We start from the raw sequence: 17,580 nt of genomic DNA on the forward strand, positions 1-17,580 counted from the left end.
ACTTTAGGCACGTTATATGTACAAAGAGAAACATCAATTATTATGTTGAAGCCCAGAGTACAGAACCAAGACTATTATTTGAAAAATACATTTCAGCTCAAAATAACAGGTTTGTCTAAAATGTAACAGCAAAAGAAAAAACCTTCAATCTTATTACATGGATATGCTACTCAGAACAGTGTGCAATTTAAAACTTATGAATTGTTTATGGAATTTTCCATCTAATATTTCTGGACTGCAGTTGACTTCAGGTAACTGAAACCGAGAAAAGTGAAACTGTGGGTAAGGGGGGACTACTGTAGTGGTTATACAAGTGTTCACTTTATTATTTTATTCTCTCTCCTTTTTTTTTGGTGAAGAAGATCCGCCCTGAGCTTACATCTGTGCCAATTCTTCTCTATTTCGTATGTGGGTCACCACCTCAGCATGGCTGACAAGTGGTGCAGGTTCATGCCCAGGATCCAAACCCATGAACCCGGGTCACCGAAGTGGAGCATGCCCAACTTAACTACTACACCATGGGGCCGACCTCTATTGTTATTCTTTAAACTTTTCATATGCTTTATACAATCTTTTGTATAAAATCTTTTACAAAAAAATTGTAAGAGGCTGCTTCTTGAGGGAGTAGATGTCCCATCACATGCTATGTTTGACGAGAGCTAAAGGTTCACATATCAGAGCTGTAATAGCAGGAATTCAAGCACTGGTCAGGAATTTGACCTAGGTGGTCATCAGATTCCTGCTAATCTAGAAATTTTATGGATCTATTTTCATACCTTGTAACGATGATTTTTATGAACACTATTCTGGAAGCAGTCCATACAGAGTACACATGTTGGATCAATTGCACAGTCCCTGAAAAAGATTGAAAATTATATTCCAAAATTTAGATGACTCCCACTGATGCTTAAGGAATGACAATATAATGTGAATGAGTTTCCTGTATGGGGCACAAACTGAATATGAAAATGCTTCAAAAACTGAATTTAAAATACTTTTTAGCCTCTTTTTAGCCATATTTGAATGTGTAAGTTTGGAAGTTTGACTTTATTTCTTAAATCATCCTCATTGCCCGGCTAGCTCAGTCGGTAGAGCATGAGACTCTTAAATCATCCTCATTGCCCGGCTAGCTCAGTCGGTAGAGCATGAGATTCTTAAATCATCCTCATTGCTCTGAGCTTTCACCTGGTTTCAAAGTGTTAAATTACAATTCAAAATTAGTTTTTTTTTTAATTTTTAAGATTTTTTTTTTTTTAATTTTTTCCTTTTTCTCCCCAAAGACCCCCGGTACATAGTTGTATATTCTTGGTTGTGGGTCCTTCTAGTTGTGGCATGTGGGACGCTGCCTCAGCGTGGCTTGATGAGCAGTGCCATGTCCGCGCCCAGGATTCGAACCAACGAAACACTGGGCCGCCTGCAGCGGAGCGTACGAACCCAACCACTCGGCCATGGGGCCAGCCCCTCAAACTTAGTTTTTTGAAAAATAACCATCTTTATTTTATTATCTGCCAACATCTCACCCCATTACATTTATAAATATATTTTAAAAACACTAATTGTTCATTGGTAAATGATGTTTAGATGAAAACAAAATTATTAGACTGTAAACAATGTAAGTGCAGGAATTTATTTATTTTATATATTGATATGTCCCAAGCACCTAGAACAATGCCTGGCACATGATGGGTATTCAACTAATATTTATTGAATAAATGAAACAAATTCAGTCTCTCAATCTCTTACCTAACAACAACTTTTAAAATGTACTATTTTATTTAACATTTTCAGGGAAACATTAAGAACAATATAAATTAGTTTAATGTGCAAAATTAATTTGAAATATTTTATTTACAAGAGTTGAAGAGATGGAATTAGGAAGTTTTTAAAAATGAATTTTAAAAGGATAATAGGAAATAAAGATTGCTTAATAACATTCTCTAAAATACATATGATCTGACCTATTTAGAGCAGAATTTGTCAACCTCAGTAGACTAACATTTCTGAACCAGATAATTATTTGTTGGGGGTAGAGGGGACTGTCCTATGCAATGTAGGATGTATAAGCAGCAACCCCGGCCTCAACTCACTAGATGCCAGTACCATTCCCCTAGTTGTGACAATTAAAAATGTCTCTATGACACTTTTGGAGAAATGAGGTCTACAAATGTGTACTACATTGTAGTTGAAAATAAAAATATATAAAACGATAAATGAACCTTACTATGCTAAAGAACAAAATAGTACACAAAATACAAAAGCTGATTTTTTTCTCAGAAAAGAATAGGATACATAGTATGTTCTAAACAACTGTTAACTATACATAAACCAGTCAAACCGAGAAATATAGTGAAGCAGAAAACAATTCTTTGTATTTATAATGTATAAAAATTCAGATTCCCACTAATAAAGGAAAAAAACTAAAACTGTTGCTAAGATCTAAAAGCTGAAAATTTGAGGCAGGAGTAGGGAGTAAAAAAGTTCTCCATGTTACCATGATGTTTAAGGCAACTTCTTTTACAAAGGGCAAAAAGCCTAAAGCTGCTTCCAGTTTTCCTACCACTGGCCTCTTCTATCCAAGTAAATTCCAGCTGCTCTGACAGGTTCACAATCCTTTGACAACGAATTTCACGTGGTGGCAAAAAATGACCTGAATTGACACGAGACTATAAACTTTATTTACACCACTTGCTGTGAATATTTATAGGTTTCTTATATAAATGCTGTGTTTGATTATAGGATTCTGCCCTGACTCTGCTGGGAAAGTATTTAGAATTCTGAAGTATATGTGACCCCAAAACTATGAGGTAAGACTATGTGGACTACATTACAGACAAGGCAAAAATCTATTGCTCATACACTTTTGGAGAACAGGAAAAGACAATGAGAGAGCTGTTTAAGTGTAAGTCATATATTCAAAAACAAGCTGTACTACCAAAAACAGATTTATAAGTTTATAATAAAAGGAAGTTAAGTAGATTAAAATATTACAAATAGGAATAAGCCAAGAAAAATATATCAGGAAATAGGTACAAAATACCAAGACTGTAATTATAACCAATCCTATAAATTTCTAATTCTTACCTACAAGAATATGTTGTCTCTCCACTTTTGAAAACCTTCCCACAAAGTTGGAATGCTCCACTGTGCTTCAATTTCTCTAAGCAAACATCTGGATCCTCTCCAAATAAGTACCATTCCAAGGGAGTGAATATTGACATTTGTATACTCTCCTCCTGCTTTTCCAAGTCTGGATCCATTTCAGCAAAGTAAATTTCCGGCACCCATTGTGCCAAATGGTGCAAGAAAGTAGTATAAAAATCAACTTGCTGATCCCACCACTGAAAGAAAAAAGAAAACAAAAAATTAGACTTTGCAACAAGTTCCTCATAAAGATCTAGGAGCATAAATAATGGCACAATTCCATAATTTTAGAAAGTGATTTACAATATATTCTTATTTTACCCTTCACCAATACAAAAGGAAAGTGAGTAACTAAGAAAACAACAGTCTTGTGCCAGCCCTGATGGCCTACCAGTCAAAGTTCGGCATATTCCAGGGGCCAGCCCAGCAGTACAGGAGTTAAGTTCGCATGTTCCACTTCAGTGGCCTGGGGTTTGCCAGTTTGGATCTCAGGTGCGGACCTACGGACAGCTTGTCAAGCCATGTTGTGGCAGGCGTCCCACATATAAAGTGGAGGAAAAGGGGCACAGATGGTAGCTCAGGGCCACAGCAAAAAGAGGAGGATTGGCGGCAGATGTTAACTCAGGGCTAATCTTCCTCAAAAAAAACAAACTTCGGCATGCTCCACTCCGGCAGCCTGGGTTCAGTTGTGGGCATGGAACCACACCACTTGTCTGTCAGTGGCCATGCTGTGGGAGAGGTTCACATGAAAGAACCAGAAGAACATACAACTACACACAACTACATACTGGGGCATTAGGAAGGAAAACCAAAGAAAAAAAGGAGGAAGATTGGCAACAGATGTTAGCTTAATGAGACTCTTTCTCTGTAAAAAAATGAAAAAACATAGCCTTGTAAATAGTGGTTCCCCACATAACAGAGATATCTGGAAAAGGAAGAGCAGCTGTAGTGGATGAGAATTACCTTCCCTTCTGTAATGAGCAACTCCTGGTGTGTGAGGGTGATTCTATTATCAGTCAGAGGCTATACAGACAAAGCATTCCTCATACTCTTAGTTTAATTATTTTAAGGAATCATAGTGTTTTAATAAGAGATTGAAATGAATGAGCGCCAAAGGATTTTTAGAACACAAAAAGCACTAACCGTAAAAGAAAGAAAAAAGGATAAAATCAGACCTCAACAAAAGTAAAATTATCTGTTCCTCAAAAGAAACTGAAATAGATGGCTTATTTGTCATGCTTATTCACACATGAAAACATGCTCAACATCATTAGTCAGGAGGGAAATGCAAATTAAAATAACAGTGAAATACCCCTACATGACCTATTAGAGTATAGGTCAAAAAATAAAATAAAAACTAGCAATACCATCCTTATATCAACAAGGATGCAGAAAATGAAAACGAAAGTGTTGGTAGGAACTCAAAATGGTACAGCCACTTTACAAAAGAGTTTAGCAGTTTCTTATAGAGTTAAACATACACTTACCATATGACTTAGCAATCAAACTGCTAGATATCTACCCAAGAAATGAAAATTCATGTTCATACAAAAACTTGCAGATGAATGTTACAGCAGCTGTATTTGTCACTGCCAAAAACTGGTAATGACCTTACTGTCCGTCAACTAGCAAATTATAAACAAACTGTGACACATCCAAACCATGGAATACCACTCAGCAATAAAAGTAATAAGTTATCAATACATGCAACATCAAAAAACATCATTGTAAAAGAAGTCAAACTCAAAAGGCTATGTACTGCCTCTTAACAGGTAAGACCACGTTCACGTGGACAGCATCTGTGTGAACTGAGAAAAGCTCATCTCTGAGCCATATTCCTGATACCCATGATAAGTAGGTTTAACAAAAACTATATGAAGATTTCAATAACGCAACCATTCCACCTTTATCTTCAATCAAACAAAATAGTTTCCAAGTATCAAGAAATGTCCTAGTAAAAAAGACATTCAGGGATTACTAACTGGCAGTTGGGCCTTAAATGTGAAGTGTGATTACTCCAAACCCCCCAACTCAACATTTTTAATGCCTGTCAGTAACAGCAGACCTAAATGAAGAGAGGCAGAGGAAAAAGAAGAGGGTTGAGGGCACAGTTCTCTACTATCAACCCAACATTGGCAATTTACTTGCAATTAACATCCTTCCAATTAAATTAATATTGTTCATTTGAAATGGGTTAGCTTTTTAGTTTTTATTAGTATTTCATGTTTATTTTATACTTACATTAAAAACTGTAACTATAAGGCATTTATACTGAGTTTTATATTTGTACAAATTTAAGTTATATTCTAAAAACAATTTAAGTTTTTTTGAAAGGCCACATACTATAAGATTCCACTTATATGACATTTTCGACAAAACAAAACTAACTACTCTAGAGATGGAAGACAGGACAGTGGTTGCCAAGGGTTTACCACAAAGAGGCAGTGATGAAATTTTTTAGGGCAATGAAACTGTTCTGTATCTGTATTGTGGTGATGGTTACACAACTTTTGGCAACTGCCAAAACTCACAGAATTGTAAAATAAAAAGTTATTTACTTTACGTAAATCTTCAAAGTGAATTTAAAAAGTACATAGCTTAAGAAATGAAGGGAACCACACACTGAGAGAAAATATTTGCAATAATACACTGAATACTTTCTCCCATAGATCAGGAACAAGGCAAGGATATCTGTTCTCTCCTATCCACTTTTGAACTGGGGGGTCTTAGCAAGTGTAATAAGACAAGAAAAATAAATAAAAGGCGTGACACTTGGAAAGGAAAAAGTAAAACTGTCTCTATTCCCAAACAATATGATTATCTTAATAGAAGATCCTAAGGAATCAATTAAAAAACACACACAAAGGGAATGTAAGTAAACTGAGCAAGCTCACTAGATAGATCAATATATAAAATTCAACTGTATTTCTATATACTGGCAACAAACAACTGGAAAATGAAATTTCAAAAAATAGCCCTTAACTATTGAAACAAAAAAGGCAGTAGAAAGATCAATGAAACAAAGAGCTGGTTCTTTGAGAAGATAAATAAAATTGACAACCCCCAGCCAGACTTACAAAGAAAAAAACAGAGAAAGCTCAGATAAACAAATTAGAAATGGAAGAGGAGAAATAACAGATACCACAGAAATACAACGGATTATAAGAGAATACTACAAAAAACTATATGCCAACTTAATGGATAATCTAGAGGAAATGGATAAATTCTTAGACTTACAACCTCCCAAAGCTGAATCAAGAAGAAACAGATAATCTGAATAGACCAATCACAAGGAAAGAGATTGAAACAGTAATCAAAAGCATCCAAAGAAGAAAAGCACAGGAGTAGATGGCTTCCCTGGGAAATTCTATAAAACTTTCAGAGAGGATTTAATACCTACCCTTCTCAAATCATTCCAAAAAATTAGGGATGACCGAACACTTCCTAACACATTCTACAAGGCCAACATCACTCTGACAGCAAAGCCTGACAAGGAAAACACAAAAAAGGAAAAGTACAGGCCAATATCCCTGATGAACATAGACGCAAAAATCCTCAACAAAATATTGGCAACCCAAATTCAGCAATACATCAAAAGGATCATACATCATGATCAAGTTGGATTTATACCAGGGAGACAGGGATGGTTCCACATCCACAAATGAATCAATGTGATATACCACATCAACACATTGAGGAATAAAAACCACATGATCATCTCAATAGATGCAGAAAAAGCACTTGACAAGATCCAATAACGATTTATGACAAAAAACTCTTAATAAAATGGGAATAGAAGCAAAGTACCTCAACATAATAAAGGCCATATATGACAAACCCACAGCCAACATCATACTCAATGGGCAAAAACTGAACACCATCCCTCTGAGAACAGGAACAAGACAAGTGTGCCCTTGTCACCACTAATTCAACTTAGTACTGGAGGTTTTGGCCAAAGCAATTAGGCAAGAGAAAGGAATAAAAGGAATCCATATAGAGAGTGAAGAAGTGAAACTCTTGCTGTTTGCAGATGACATGCTTGTTACAGGCTCTTAACATCAGCCCTGATATCAGTTCCCCACATTGAACCCAGCGTATATGGGGTTAAAACTAAAACCCACCACCCCCTTTCCTGCTTCTCTAGCTCCACTCATATGTAAATACCTGTTTCTTTAAACTTGGACTCTTTGAGCTTTACAACTAAATGGGAGTTACAAATTGTTAAAAGCCCAGGTGGCCTGGAGTTGGAGGCACACTAAAGTTTAGCTAATCATGTGTCCTTGAGTTTGCCAGGAAAGCTGCTGTCTCAAGAGTATCAAGGAGCGAGGCTTCCCAGACCTCAACTCTTCGACTCCCGGCGCTCGAACCTGCCTCAAACAAGAAGAGGAGACAACGGCGAAGGATGCCCACCTGCCATCCTCCTATCTCACCCTCTCCCCTGCCTTGCTGCAAGCAGCCTTTCAAGGCCAAACACAGGCTGGTGGGAAAGCACCGAGCTGCACAAGCTACATGTTCCCCCCTCCCCTACCAAAAACCCCAAATAAAAATCCCTACCCATTCCTCATCGGGGAGCTAGCAATTTTTGAGGCATGAGCCCTTGCTTTGCTCCCCTTGCCAGGCATAGTAAAAAACCTTTCCTCTTCCACTCAAGACTCTGTTCTCGTTATTTGGATTGGCATCGGGTTCAGGGACCAAACTTTCAGTTACACTCTTATATCTCTTATATATTAAAAAAAACAACCCCAAAGAATCCATCAGAAAACTATTAGAAATAATTAACAACTACAGTAAAGTTGCAGGGTACAAAATCAACTTAAAAAAATCAGTTGCATTTCTATACTCTAATAACAAACTTACAGAAAGAGAACTCAAGAATACAATTCCATTTACAATAACAACTAAAAGAATAAGGTACCTAGGGATAAATTTAACCAAGGAGGTGAAAGACTTATACAATGAAAACTATAAGACATTACTAAAAGAAGTAGATAATGACATAAAGAGATGGAAAGAGATTCCATGACCAGGGATTAGAATAATAAACATAGTTAAAATGTCCATACTACCCAAGCAATCTACAGATACAATGCAATCCCTATCAAAATCCCAATGACATTCTTCATGGAAATAGAACAAAAAATCCTAAAATTCATATGGGGCAAACAAAGACTCAAAATTGCTAAAGGAATCCTGAGAAAAAAGAACAAAGCTGAAGGCATCACAATCCCTGACTTCAAAATGTACTACCAAGCCATAGTAATCAAAACAACATGGTACTGGTACAAAAAAGGGCACACAGATCAATGGAACAGAAGTGAAAACCCAGAAATAAAACCACACATCTACGGACAGCTAATCGTCAACAAAAGTGCTAAGAACATACAATGGAGAAAAGATAGTCTCTTCAATAAATGGTGCTGGGAAAACTGGACAGCCACACGCAAAAGATGAAAGTAGATCATTAGCTCATGCCATATACAAAAATAAACTCAAAATGGATCAAAGACTTGAAAATAAGACCTGAAACCATAAAACTCCTAGAAGATAACACAAGTAGTACATTCTTTGACATCGAACTTAAAAGGATCTTTGGGTTTTTTTAAAGATTTATTATTTTTTTTAAAGATTTATTCATTTATTTTTTCCTTGTTCTCCCCAAAGCCCCACAGTACATAGTTGTATATTCTTCGTTGTGGGTCCTTCTAGTTGTGGCATGTGGGACGCTGCCTCAGCATGGTTTGATGAGCAGTGCCATGTCCGTGCCCAGGATTCGAACCAGTGAAACACTGGGCCGCCTGCAGCAGAGCACACGAACTTAACCACATGGCCACGGGGCCAGCCCCAAAAGGATCTTTTTGAATACCATGTCTTCTCAGACAAGGGAAACAAAAGAAAAAATAAATAAGTGGGAGTTCATCAGACTAAACAGCTTCAGCAAGGCAAAAGAAACCAGGATAAAAACAAAGAGACAACTCACCAATTGGGAGAAAATATTTGCAAATCATATATCTGACAAGGGGTTAATCTCCATAAAATATAAGGAATTCACACAACTGAACAATAAAAAAACAAATGGCCCAATCAAAAAATGTGCAGAGGATATGAACAGACATTTTTCCAAAGGATATACAGATGGCCAATAAACACATGAAAAGATGTTCAACAAGACTAGCCATGAGGGAAATGAAAATCAAAACTACACTGAGATACCACCTTATGCCTGTTAAAATGGCTGTAATCACTAAGATTAAAAATAACAAATGTTGGAGAGAGTGTGGAGAGAAGGGAACCCTCACACACTGCTGGTAGGAATGCAAACTGGTGCAGTCACTATGGAAAACAGTATGGAGATTCTTCAAAAGACTAAAAAAGGAACTACCATACGACCCAGCTATCCCACTACTGGGTATGTATGCAAACAACTTGAAATCAAGAATCCAAAGCAACATATGCACCCCTATGTTTGTTGCAGCACTACTCACAATAGCTGAGACATGGAAACAATCTAAGTGCCCATCGACTGATGACTGCATAAAGAAGATGTGGTATATATTTACAATGGACTACTACTCGGCCATAAAAAAAAAAAAGACAAAATCATTCCATTTGCAACAACATGGAAGGATCTGGAGATTATTATGCTAAGTGAAATAAACCAGACTGTGAAAGACAAACAGCAGATGATTTCACTCATATCTGGAATATGAACAAATCCATGGACAAAGAAAATACTTCAGAGGTTACCAGGGGAAGGGGGGTGGCGGGTAGGCACAGGGCATGAAGGGGAGCACTTATGGGGTGACAGCTAAGCAATAATGTACACCTGAAATTTCTCAATGATGTAAACTATTATGAACTCAATAAAAAAAGAGCATTTACAGTAGCATCAAAAAACATAAAATATTTGCACATTATTTTAATAAAAGATGTATAAAATCTCTAAACTGAAATCTTCACAACGTGTAAAGTCTCTAAAGTGAAACCTACAAATCATTGTTGAGAGAAATTTCTAAAACACCTAAATAAATGAAGAGCTATACCATGTTCATTGATTATACAATTCAATACTGCTAAGAAGTCTACACTTCCCAAACTGATCTACAGATACCATACAATCCCAGCAAGCTTTTTTTGTAGAAATTGACAAGCTGATGCTAGAATGAATATGAAAACATCAAGGAGTTAGAAGAGACACTAGCTGATTTCAGGACTTCCTGTAAAGCTATAGTAACTGAGACAGTGTGGTATTAGCATTAGGATACACATATTTAATGGCTGGCCCAGTGGCACAGTGGTTGAGCTCGGATGCTCTGCTTCGGTGGCTTGGGGTTTGCAAGTTTGGATCTTGGGCGTGGACCTAGAGACAATTCATCAAGCCATGGTGTGGTGGCATCCCAGTACAAAAGAGAGGAAGACTGGTACAGATGTTAGCTCAGTGAGAATCTTCCTCAAGCAAAAAGGGGAAGATGGGCAAAAGCTGTTAGTTCAGAGCCAATTTTCCTCACAAAAAAAAGGAGAAAGAGAAAAAAAAAGAAAAAAAAAAGAGACATTTATCAATGGAACAGAAGAGGAGTCCAAAAATAAATCCACATATACATAGTCAATTGAGTTTTTAAAATGAACCAACACAATTCAAAGAAGAAAAAATAATATTTTCCAAAAGTGTAGGAGCAATTAGATATCCTTATGAAAAACATCAATTCAAATCATACCTCACATCACACACAAAAATTAATATGAAATAGATCAGAAACCTAAATACAAAAGCTAAAATTTCTTGATGGAAATAGGAGAAAACTCTTAATATCGTTGGGGCAGGGCAAGACTTCCTGGACAGGGCACAAAAAGCACTAATCATGAAAAAAATAAAGATAAAATGGACTTCATCAAAATTAAAACTTTCAGCTCTTCAAAATGAACATGAGTAACTAAGACTAGGAAAAGGAATGAGAATTCTATTTAGCTATGATAAACTCACAAAAGTTGTCAAAGGATTTTATAAGCTGACATACAATTAGAATAAAGAACTTATAGGAGATTCTTGGGAAGATGATGGAGTAGGAGGACTCTGAACTCACCTTCTCCCACAGGACACAATAAATTTACAACTACCCTTGGAACAATTACCCCCAAGAGACAACAAGAAACTGTAGAAAAAGAACCACCATGACAAGGGAGAGTGCTAACTGAGGTGGAAGAAGCAGAAATTCCTTTCTGGAGAGAAAAAAGCCACAATCTGGCCATGGCACTTCACAGCTAGGAGCAATCTTAAGGTACAGAAGAATTCCCCAGAGGAGCCAGGGATCTGAGCAGGAGAGCTTTGCAATAATAAGCAGCTTTCAAACTCAGCACAACTGAGGCAACTATCATAATATCTGCCTTTGCTGGCTATTAACGACAATGGGGAATACCTCCAGAAAAGCTATCGAACATAAGAGAAAGAAAAGGCTCCTCTTAAAGCATCCATGCGCAAATTCAACCATTTCAGACAGCAACCTAAAACCACCAGAAAGAAAACTGCACAGTCCTTTGTTGAAAAGAGACTCACTTGATAAGATCTGGGCACACCAACAAGAGGTGAGACTTCCCCAATCTGGGACCACCTCCCCAGGGACTGAGACATTGGCGTCAGCCATTATTGTGTAGTTCGAGCATGCTGCCACACATGCTGGCAGACGACATTGGAAATCTTGCCCTGGCCTGTTAGTGCAGGGGTCTGTCCCACCAAATAGGGCACTGATTTAATTCAGCTCATCCAAGTCAGGCAGCTTGCCCTGGGGACTGGTCCCACCCAAAGCAAGCCCTTGAGAAACTTGTAGGCCTGCACTGGCAGGGTATGTTGGACCACTGCAGCAAGATGAGTGGGTCAGCTTCACTGAGTTGAGGTAGGTGCATGAGGTATGACTGCATTGATGGCATGCGAGGGCCTGCAGGTGGTGGGGCTTGAGAGTGGCAGCAGACTTGCACTTCTCAATCAGCCACATAGGGGAATGACCCCAACTTCCAAAGCTGGGCCTACCCAGCTGAACTACTGAGAGAGCTGAAAACAGCCTTGCAGACCAGAGGCCTATAGCAATTGTAAGTTCTTGAGCCTACCAACCAGCCATGATGGGGGCCTACTCACTTAACATAAAAATTGCAGCAGGGATGTGCTATTAGACCTTGCAGACAACTCTGCTGGGGCTCCCCACGCCAGATAAAGTGACTGAAGGCACAATGACAGCCACACTCAGTTGAGTATTACAACCAGTCAGCCAGGTGGGCAACCTAGCCTCCTAGCCTGCCCGTGCACCTGCAGCAAGACCTAACCTGCCGCAACACAAGGACACATATAGCTCACAGAAGGCACACTCCTGGAACATTTCACACTGAGGACAAGGCAAGCATACTGCTGGGCCTGATAAGGCATATCTTACATAAGGCCACCTCTCCAAGATTGGGAGACATACTGATACAGCTAATACATAAAATTTTTTTTTATTGAGTTAACGATAGGTTACAATCTTGTGAAATTTCAGTTGTACATTACTGTTTGACATTCGTGTTATAAGTGAACCTCTTCACCCTTTGTGCCCACCCCCCACCCCACCTTTCCCCTGGTAGCCACGAATCTGTTCTCTTTGTCCACATTTTGAAATTCCTCATATGAGTGGAGTCATACATAGATTATCCTTCTCTAACTGGCTTATTTCACTTAACATAGTTCCCTCAAGGTCCATCCATGCTATTGCAAATGGAATGATTTTGTTCTGTTTTGCAGCTGAGTAGTATTACATTGTATACATATATATCACATCTTCTTTATCCATTCATCTGTTGATGGGCACTTAGGTTGCTTCCATGTCTTGGCTATTGTAAATAATGCTGCAATGAACATTGAGGTGCATAGGACTTTTGGAATTGCTGACTTCAATCTCTTTGGATAGATACCCAGTAGGGGAATGGCTGGATCGTATGGTAGGTCTATTTTTAATTTTTTGAGGAATCTCCATACTGTTTTCCATAGTGGCTGCACCAGTTTGCATTCTCACCAGCAGTGTATGAGGGTTCCTTTTTCTCCACAACTCTCCAACACTTGTTACTAGTAGTTTTAGATATTTTTGTCATTCTAACGGGTGTAAGGTGATATCTTAGTGTAGTTTTGATTTGCATTTCCCTGATGATCAGCAATGATGACCATCTTTTCATGTGTCTATTGGCCATCAGTATATCTTCTTTGGAGAAATGTCTGTTCATGTCTCCAGCCCATTTTTTGATAGGATTGTTTGATTTTTGTTGTAGAGTTGTGAGAGTTCTTTATATATTATGGATATTAAGCCTTTGTCAGATATATGACTTGCAAATATTTTTTCCCAGTTAGTGGGTTGTTTTTTTGTTTCAATCCTGTTTTCATTTGCCTTGAAGAAGCTCTTTAGTCTGATGAAGTCCCATTTGTTTATTCTTTCGATTGTTTCCCTTGTGTGAGAAGACATGGTGTCCGAAAAGATCCTTTTAATATTGATCTCAAAGAGTGTACTGCCTACGCTTCGTTCTAGAAGCCTTACGGTTTCAGGTCTCACCTTTAGGTCTTCGATCCATTTTGAGTTTATTTTGGTGAATGGTGAAAAAGAATGGTCAATTTTCATTCTTTTACATATGGCTTTCCAGTTTTCCCAGCACCATTTGTTGAAAAGACTTTCTTTTCTCCATTGTATGCCCTCAGATCCTTTGTTGAAGATAAGCTGTCCATAGATGTGTGGTTTTATTTCTGGGCTTTCAATTCTGTTCCATTGATGTGTGCACCTGTTTTTGTACCAGTACCACGCTGTTTTGATTACTGTAGCTTTGTAGTATGTTTTGAAGTCAGGGATTGTGATGCCTCCCGTTTTGTTCTTTTTTCTCAGGACTGCTTTAGCAATTCGCGATCTTTGGTTGCCCCATATGAATTTTAGGATTCTTTGTTCTAATTCTGTAAAGAATGTCATTGGGATTCTGATTGGGATAGTGTTGAATCTTTAGATTGCTTTAGGTAGAACGGACATTTCAACTATGTTTATTCTTCCAATCCATGTACATGGAATGTCTTTCCATCTCCTTATGTCGTCATCCAATTCTCTCAGAAAGGCCTTGTAATTTTCATTATATAGGTCCTTCACTTCCTTAGTTAAATTTACCCCAAGGTATTTTATACTTTTTGTTGCAGTTGTGAATGGTATTGTGTTCTTGAGTTCTTCTTCTGTTAGTTCATTATTAGAATATAGAAATGCTACTAATTTATGTAAATTTATATTATACCCTGCAACTTTGCTGTAGTTGTTGATTACTTCTAAGAGTTTTCCAATGGATTCTTTGGGGTTTTCTATATATAAGATCATGTTGTCTGCAAACAGCGAGAGTTTCACTTCTTCCCTCTCTATGTGGATTCCTTTTTTTCCTTTTTCTTGCCTGATTACTCTGGCCAGGACCTCCAGTACTATGTCAAATAAGAGTGGTGATAGAGGGCATCCTTGCCTCGTTCCTGTTTTCAGGGGAATGGTGCTCAGTTTTTGCCCATTGAGTATGATGTTGGCTGTGGGTTTGTCATATATGGCCTTTATTATGTTGAGGAAGTTTCCTTCTATGCCCATTTTGTTCAGAGTTTTTATGATAAATCGCTGTTGGGTCTTGTCAAATGCTTTCTCTGCATCTTTTGAGACGATCGTGTGGTTTTTATTCCTCAGTTTGTTGATGTGGTGTATCACGTTCATTGATTTGCAGATGTTGAACCATCCCTGTGTCCCTGGTATAATCTGTTGTATTTCTGCAGAGTCTGTTGTTACTTCTCCTCTTTCATTTCTGATTTTGTTTATTTGAGCTTTCCCCCTTTTTTTCTTTGTAAGTCTGGCTAGTGGTTTGTCAATTTTATTTATCTTCTCAAAGAACCAGCTCTTTGTTTCACTGATCCTTTCTACTGCCTTTTTCGTTTCAATAGTATTTATTTCTGCTCTTATTTTTATTTTTTCTCTCCTTCTGCTGACTTTAGGCTTTGTTTGTTCTTCTTTCTCTAGTTCAGTAAGGTGTAGTTAAAGATTACTTACTTGGGATTTTTCTTGTTTGTTAAGATGTGGCTGTATTGTGATGAATTTTCCTCTTAATACAGCTTTTGCTGTATCCCATATGAGTTGGTATGGCATGCTATCATTTTCATTTGTTTCCAGGTATTTTTTGATTTCTTCTTTAATTTCTTCAATGATCCATTGCTTGTTCAGTAGTGTGTTGTTTAGTCTCCACATCTTTGCGCCTTTTTCAGCTTTTTTCCTGTACTTAATTTCTAGCCTTACAGCATTATGATCTGAGAAGATGCTTGTTATTATTTCAATTTTTTTAAATTTGTAGAGGCTTGCCTTGTTTCCCAACATACAGTCTATCCTTGAGAATGTTCCATGTGCACTTGCGAATAATGTGTATTCTGCGTTTTAGAATGAAGTGATCTATATATGTCTATTAAGTCCAATTGTTTTAGTTTTTCATTTAGCTCCACTATTTCCTTGTTGATTGTCTGTCTGGATGATCTGTCCATTGCTGTGAGTGGGGTGTTGAGGTCCCCTACTATTATTGTGTTGTTTTTAACATCTTCCTTTAGGTCTGTTAGTAGTTGCTTTATGAACCTTGGTGCTCCTATGTTGTGTGCATAGTTATTTATAAGCGTCATTTCTTCTTGAGGAAGTGTCCCTTTGATCATTATATATTGTCCCTCTGTTTCTCTCTTTACCTGTCTTATTTTGAAATCCTCTTTGTGTGATGTAAGAATTGCAACACCTGCCATTTTTTGCTTGCTATTAGCTTGAAGTATTTTCCTCCACCCCTTCACTCTGAGCCTGTGTTAGTCCTTGGGGCTGAGGTGTGTTACCTGGAGGCAATAAATTGTTGGACCTTGTCCTTTAATCCATTTTGCCTCTCTGTGTCTTTTTATTGGAGAGTTCAATCCGTTTACATTGAGAGTGATTATGGATGCATGTGGACTTAATGCTGTCAATCTGTCGCTCGTTATCTGGTTTTCCTGCATTTCTCTTCCTGTGTGCTTTAGCCTACCCATTTAATACTGCAATTTCTCATGTTGGGTTTCTTGGATTTTTCCTTATTTATGTTTTGTGGCTCTGTTCTGTTTTTTAGTTTAGTGGCTACCCTGAAGTTTGTATTTAGAATCTCGTGTATAATGTAGTCTATTCTCTGGTGGTCACTTACTTGCTTGGCCTAGACTGATTTAGTCCCTTTGGTCTTCCCCTCCTAAATTATTATTTTCATTTCTTATTCCAACTTGTGTTATGAGTTTGTAGTTAGAGCGATAAGATCGTCTTTGCTTTGGTAGTTTCCTTACCTTTATCCTAATGCTATAGTTGAATATTTGCTATCCTATTCTGGTTCAATCTATCTGTCTCCCTACTCTGTGGTTTGTGGCCCCTTTCACCCTTTTTCCTTTTTTCAGGTATGAGAGCCTTCTTGAAGATTTCTTGTAGTGGAGGACTTTTGGTTACAAATTCCCTTAAATTTTGTTTGTCTGGAAAAGATTTAATTTCTCCCTCGTATCTGAAGGATATTCTTGCTGGATAGAGTAGTCTTGGCTGAAGATTTTTATCTTTTAAAGTTTTGAATATGTCACTCCATTCTCATCTAGTTTGTAAGGTTTCTGTAGACAAATCTGCTGAAAGTCTGATAGGAGTTCCTTTGTAGGTGATTTTCTTCTGTTTTGCTGCCCTGAGTATTCTTTCTTTGTCTTTCATTTTTGCCATTTGTACTACTACATGCCTTGCATTAGGTCTTTTTACATTGACAAACCTAGGAGATCTGAAAGCTTCCTCTACACACATTTCTCCCTCAATCCCTAGATTTGGGAAGTTCTCTTCTATAATTTCATTAAGCACACTTTCTGCTCCATTTTCCTTTTCCATGTTCTCAGGAATTCCTATGATCCTTACATTATTTCTCCTCATTGAATCGCTATCTCTTGGAGATTTTCCTCATTTTTTTTTAATTCTTAGTTCTCTTTCCTCCTCTGTCTGGAGCCATTCAGCCTATTTATCTTCGATTATGCTAATTTGCTCCTCTATGGTGTCTACATGGGTATTCAGGGAATCCGTATTCTGTGTTATCTGGTCCATTGTGTTTTTCATCTCTAGTAATTCTGTTTGATTCTTCTTTACAATTTCAATCTCTTTTGTGAAGTAACTCCAGAACTTGTTGGCTTGTTTCTCTATCTTTCTCTCTACCTCATTGAGTTTTTTTATTATAGCTACACTGAACTCATTTTCACTTAGTTTACCTATTTCCAAGTCCTCAGGACTTAATTCTGTGTTTATATTGTTTTCCTTCTGCTCTGGAGTTTTCATAAATTGCTGGATGGTAGAGGAGCAGTTTTTTGGCATGATGGTAGAATTTGGTTGCAGTTACATCCTGTCGCCACTAGATGGGGGTCGAGAGCCG

General features: G+C 37.7%; 1 protein-coding gene across 2 annotated transcripts in view; it reads right to left on the reverse strand.

Annotated features, from left to right (window-relative positions):
* UBR1 (ubiquitin protein ligase E3 component n-recognin 1) overlaps nt 1–17,580 on the reverse strand; it is a 163,634-nt gene that overhangs the window by 117,988 nt on the left and 28,066 nt on the right. For both annotated transcript variants that reach the window (XM_046651989.1, XM_046651988.1), the window contains exons 2-3: nt 3,082–3,338; nt 777–855 (exon numbers count right to left, since the gene is read on the reverse strand). In XM_046651989.1, the coding sequence (XP_046507945.1) occupies nt 777–855; nt 3,082–3,338 (336 nt within the window). The remainder of the gene's footprint in view (nt 1–776; nt 856–3,081; nt 3,339–17,580) is intronic.

The sequence above is a fragment of the Equus quagga genome, chromosome 2 (genome assembly GCF_021613505.1).
Source record: "Equus quagga isolate Etosha38 chromosome 2, UCLA_HA_Equagga_1.0, whole genome shotgun sequence".
In the NCBI taxonomy this organism is placed as follows: Eukaryota; Metazoa; Chordata; class Mammalia; order Perissodactyla; family Equidae; genus Equus; species Equus quagga.